The sequence below is a fragment of the Echinops telfairi genome, unplaced genomic scaffold, assembly GCF_000313985.2.
Source record: "Echinops telfairi isolate 266 unplaced genomic scaffold, ASM31398v2 ScPeMD7_7;HRSCAF=31, whole genome shotgun sequence".
Taxonomy (NCBI): Eukaryota; Metazoa; Chordata; class Mammalia; order Afrosoricida; family Tenrecidae; genus Echinops; species Echinops telfairi.
In genome coordinates, this window is record NW_022103904.1 from 23,344,973 (window position 1) to 23,350,240 (window position 5,268).

The window sequence follows — 5,268 nt, forward strand, 5'->3', positions numbered from 1 at the left end:
GGATGCAGGGATGGTTCTACATATGAAAGACCATTAGCATTATTCGTCACATTGACATGAAAAACTGTAAGAACCACACGTTAGATTCTTATGGCGGAGCTCAGCCATCTTATTTTTCCACTTCAAACCCAGATGAGGAAAAAAATCCATTTCAATGAAAAAATATGACAGCACTGACAAACTTGGTTAGTCACACAATCTGCTGGCTGGAATCCCAGCACTACGAACCCTCGGGACCAGCTGGCCTTTGACCCGGCTGCTTGCTGTTTACCTCTGATGATCTGGAATGGCTGGGCCTTCTTTTCCGCCCTATTCTTAACTTACAAGCCGATTTTATTGCATACACACTCTGGCTTAATTGCTGCACATGCTCCAAGTTTTTAATCAAGAGACAAAAAAATTGGTCTGAAAAGGTAATTCAAGTGACTCCGATATCGGAAACAAGATTCAGAAGCTTGCTTTGATGGAACTGTTCAAATGGGTTGTCAATCCAACCACGTTCTCATATCAAAACATTGATTGTTTCTTCTAATGAACACTCAGGATGGAAATATCCTAAGTTCTGAAATAAAGAATCTGTCCAGGAAACACAACCCTGACAGAGGGAACTTTGAAGATACTCTAGTTTTGATGTTCTTTTATTTCAACCAGTGGGACAGTGACTGACTTCAGGGAGAAGTTTTCATGCCACCAATATTAAGAATTTTTACTTCAATCCCTCCCCGCTATCAACCTACCACACTAAAATGCTAATTTAAAATTTCAAATAAACTACAATTGTACCTACAATTCATTGTTACAGCATTAAATGTACTCCACACAATGCCATTAATGTTTTGTCCATAAAGTTTAGAATGATAAATACAATAACATATGATAAATACTAGGCAGATTCAATAGTTCAGGGAAAATATAACTAAAAAGTAATGGAATCTCATTACAAATCTGCTGAAGCCTCTTTATATATAAAAGAATCACTAAGAATTCATAAATAGTTTTCTTACAGAAAAAAATGGCTAACTTGTTTTTATTATAATAAATGTTAGTAATCACTCCTCTAGTATTTGGTAAAACTAAATCCTGCAAGGGTTATACAACTAGCCTTGGGCTTCATAATTAATTGATAAAATCAAGAGTTGTACGAGCCCCCAATAACATGACGTTTAAAAAAAATCATGTTTTCCAGTCATCAAGGGGCTCAATTAGATCTGGACTAATGGAAGTAAAATAAGGACTGTATGTTTCCATTCATATGGTGAGTCAAAGTGGTTGGCTAGGTTCTAACTCCTTCAATGAAATAGTCACAATCCTTCTTTCTACCTTAATGAAAGTAAATTGAGAATCTTAAAGGAGGGGCCTCAGGTATCACCAGACAAATGACTACATGAAAGCCATTCACAACTCCAGCATCCCTTGTTTTAGCTGTAGGGATTGCCATGGTAAAATAGGCTAATTCTGGCTTCCCAGGCAGCTAGCAATGACCATCTGATAAAATGACAAAACCAAGCGTATACACAGATGTCACTGGAGAAGGCCTTTAGCCCTTGGTTCTCTGGCTGCCAGAAATGTGGACATGACCCCTAGAGACACAGGCCTCACCTTGGTTCCATGTGAAGAAAAGCCAGAAGGTGACAAGGGCAGACCAAAGAGACAGACGGGAGTTGACTCCCTGACACACGGGAGAGCCATCCTACTACCCCAGCCTGCCACTCTTTGGATTTCCTTAGGTCAAGTTTAAAGCTATGCGGTTGGTTTTTCATGCAAACCTACTAGGAAAAATAAATCTGGCTCCACGTCTATTTGGCTCCAAGGTATACGTCCAGCTATCATTTCTTACACAGCTAAATTTTATCAATCAATGGCTAATGTTCTTCACTCCCACTCCTGTTCTTCCCACCAGGCCACACTGTTTTTTAAACGATCAATGATAGAGACCAAGGTCTCTTCCTTAAAAAGGAAATGAAAATGTTTTTCTTATGAGAGGTCTCCTTACAGCAGATGGCAGAAGTCAAGACTGCCTTGGAGGCAGATGGAAGAGGAATGGTTTCATTCCTGAACCTCAGTCCTGGCAGTACTTACACACAGACAAACCCACAGAAGGAACGACAAACGAATGCATGCTGAGTCACCATCTTTTACTGGGAAACTGAGCACAAATGCCCTCTCTTTATTCCCCAAACTCACTGCCATCAAGTTGATGCTGACTCACAGTGACCCCATAGGACAGGGGAGAAATGTCCCTGTGGGATTCTGAGCCCGTAACTCTTTTCAGGAGTGGAAAGTCTATCTTTTTCCCGAGGAACGGCTGATGGTTTCAAACGACTGGCCTTGTGATCAGCAGCCCCACGCAGAGCCCCTACCCGCCCAGGGCCCTGTTACGGTATCGGTATTAGAGAAGATAAAGGTCATCCACTCCAGACCATTTCCAACCAGGTCTGAGACCGCCCTTACGAGAGAACACGGACTGAGTCTGAGCAGAGGCTCCAAGGGTTACTTATCTGAATGCTGAAAAAGACCAGGGTGGTTTTCATTCCTTTCTCAGTGTTTTCTTCATATTTTGCTGGGTATCGCAGGTCATGAAGTTAGAGCAATTGTTAATGTTCAATGGTATCATTCCAAAGGTATGAGGAAAGAACCAGTAACACAAACAAGCTAGGAACGAGTACTAGTTGCATGCCAAAAAAGAATTAAAAAATAAAGAAATGAATGTTATCTCTGTGGAAGATTGTCAAAAAGTTTTGGCACATTTCTTGAATCAAAGCTCACAAATCAAGATAAAATCCATACGCTGTTCTGGACCATTTCGCTATAATATGAGAGATTTCCCAGCCTCCCCGTAATAAATAGCTCTCTAGCTAACAATAAGTCTAAGGGGTATGAGTGCGGCAGTACAACAGGATATAACACTCCATGGTACACTCCGGTTCCTGTGAGAGTTCAAGGGAAGTGCCTTAAACTGAACAGGGTTACAGTGGGAAAAACTCAAATTGAGTCAAGTTCACTGCAACTCATAGCAATGTACTTCAAAGAGTGAATTTTGCACAAAAACGGCAGAAGTTAAGCAGGCAGCAAAAACTTATGGATACATATATTGCTAATCAGCTGCTGCAAGTGAAGCCACGCCCAATGGATACTGGGGGAAATGCATTTAAATAGACCTTTAGATCAGAACAGTTTCCAACGTTCAGATTTTTTTTTTTTAACATTTTATTAGGGGCTCATACAACTGTTATCCCAATCCATACACACATCAATTGTGTAAAGCGCATTTGTACATCGTTTCTCAAAACATTTTCTCTCCATTGAAACCCCCGACATTAGGTCCTCATTTTTCCCCTCCCTCCCCGCTCCCCCCTCCCGCATGATCCAACGTTCAGATTTAAATATGCAAGATTTGAAGTGTCCTAGTTATCGCCAAGAACCAACCAAATGCACTGTTATCGAATTCATGTCACCTCACAGCAACCCTGTAAGACAGGGTAGAACAGCCCAAGTGGGTCCCAGACTGCCGCTTTACGGGAGTAGAAAGCCTCCGGCTTTTATGTGACAAGGAAGTCCCCCTGGTGATCCCGCACCAGCAGAACTCCTCTTACAACAGCGCTCTCACAGATCACTTAAGCAGCGGATATTTTAAAAATGAACTACCATAATTCACATCAAACTATTCACCCACAAATTGATTATTAAAAAGCAGTCAAACTCTAAAAGATCAGTAATAATAACAATAAACATAAATAAATGGATCAAAGTCATTCTTCCACGCAGTCATGAAGTTTGGGCTGGTGTATCAGGTAATACCTCTGGGTGGAGTAGAGATATGATGCCCAGCATCACCCTACCTAGCACGTTTCCTGGAGGCACCTCTTCTAGATATTCCAGTTCTCTTCCCATCAGGAGATACAAGTTTTCCAGAGTACAGTTCGCCATGTGGGGCACTGGGGGGAGGTCATCAAGTGGCGCTGAGAAGCCTAAGGGTACCTAGGACAGGGGGGTAGACAGTAAACAAAGACACCTGTCAGTACCTACAAAGCCATCTGTACGCAAATGATACAGTGCAGCCACAGTACTTTAGGAATGACATTTGAAATAATAAAACCTGTCAAATATTTAAAATGTGTCAGGAATCTTCAATAATGAGATGCTTTCCAGGAAAGTAATATAATTCTGCTGTACTTGGCAGCACCACAGCAGTTGATAAACCATAAACCCACTGCTGCCTGGTTGATACTCATCCATATTCACCCAACAGGTCAAAGAAATCCTAAGATTTCTAAAGCTGTACTTAAAAAAAAAAATTTTATTGGGGGCTCGTACAACACTTATCACAATCCAAACATTCATCCAGTGTGTCAAACACATTTGTACATATGTTGCCATCATCATTCTCAAAACATTTTCTTACTACTTGAGTCCCTGGTATCAGCTCATTTCCTCCCCTCCCTCCACGCACCTCCATCCCCCTTGAAATGATCCAGGGCTGTATATCTTTACAGAAGTAGATTCCCTGACCTTTTCCTTGAAAGACTCTACAGCCCTCACTAGTCATGCGACCCGTCATGATTCACAGGTGTTAGCTCTGGTGGCTCCACTAACATTTCAACACTCATCATGATGATTATCATTGAAAGATTGTCTCTGTCTTCTTATAATGTCCTTTAAACAGTCAACAAGGTTGAGGGCTCGTGGTGAGTAATGGAGGAAAAGTATGAATTATGGAAAGAGTAGTTAGAGTAACAAAAAGGTCATGCAAAGAGCAATCACTTGTCATTAATGCTCCACTGTTAATCTGGGAGAGAGCAAACTGTGAAATATTGAACACACTGATGAGAAAACAGAATGTTCATACAGCAACAATAAGCTACAAGGGTAAGCGATTTATTAGTTCCTCCTAATATCATAGTCACTCTTACAGAGATACAGTCTCAAATTAGTCATGTTTTTTGAGCTGTGAAATCTTCATAAATATAAGGGAAGTAAAAAAAAAAAGTTGCTACTTAGGGTTTGGTTTCAAACAAGAATGCGTTCATTCCATATACAACATGTTTATACAAGTCTGTGATCAGTGGATGGGGCATTCAAGTTTGCTCAATAATACACTTGTCTTAGTCTGGAGGATGCTTTCAAAAAAAAAAAAAAGATTTAATCAAAGCAGTGACTTCGAAGGGAATCTGCCAGGCCAGTTAAATTCAGGCAGAGGGATCGGCTTTGAAAGTTAGAGGACACTCCTTTTGGAGTTCAAGTAGAGTAATCTTGATAGACTTTCTCAAA

At 40.8% G+C, this 5,268-nt stretch overlaps 1 protein-coding gene across 2 annotated transcripts in view; it reads right to left on the minus strand.

Annotated features, from left to right (window-relative positions):
- The window catches only part of EFL1 (elongation factor like GTPase 1), a 157,955-nt gene that overhangs the window by 103,318 nt on the left and 49,369 nt on the right, over positions 1 to 5,268 (minus strand). For both annotated transcript variants that reach the window (XM_045286370.1, XM_045286369.1), the window contains exon 14: positions 3,840 to 3,978. In XM_045286370.1, the coding sequence (XP_045142305.1) occupies positions 3,840 to 3,978 (139 nt within the window). The remainder of the gene's footprint in view (positions 1 to 3,839; positions 3,979 to 5,268) is intronic.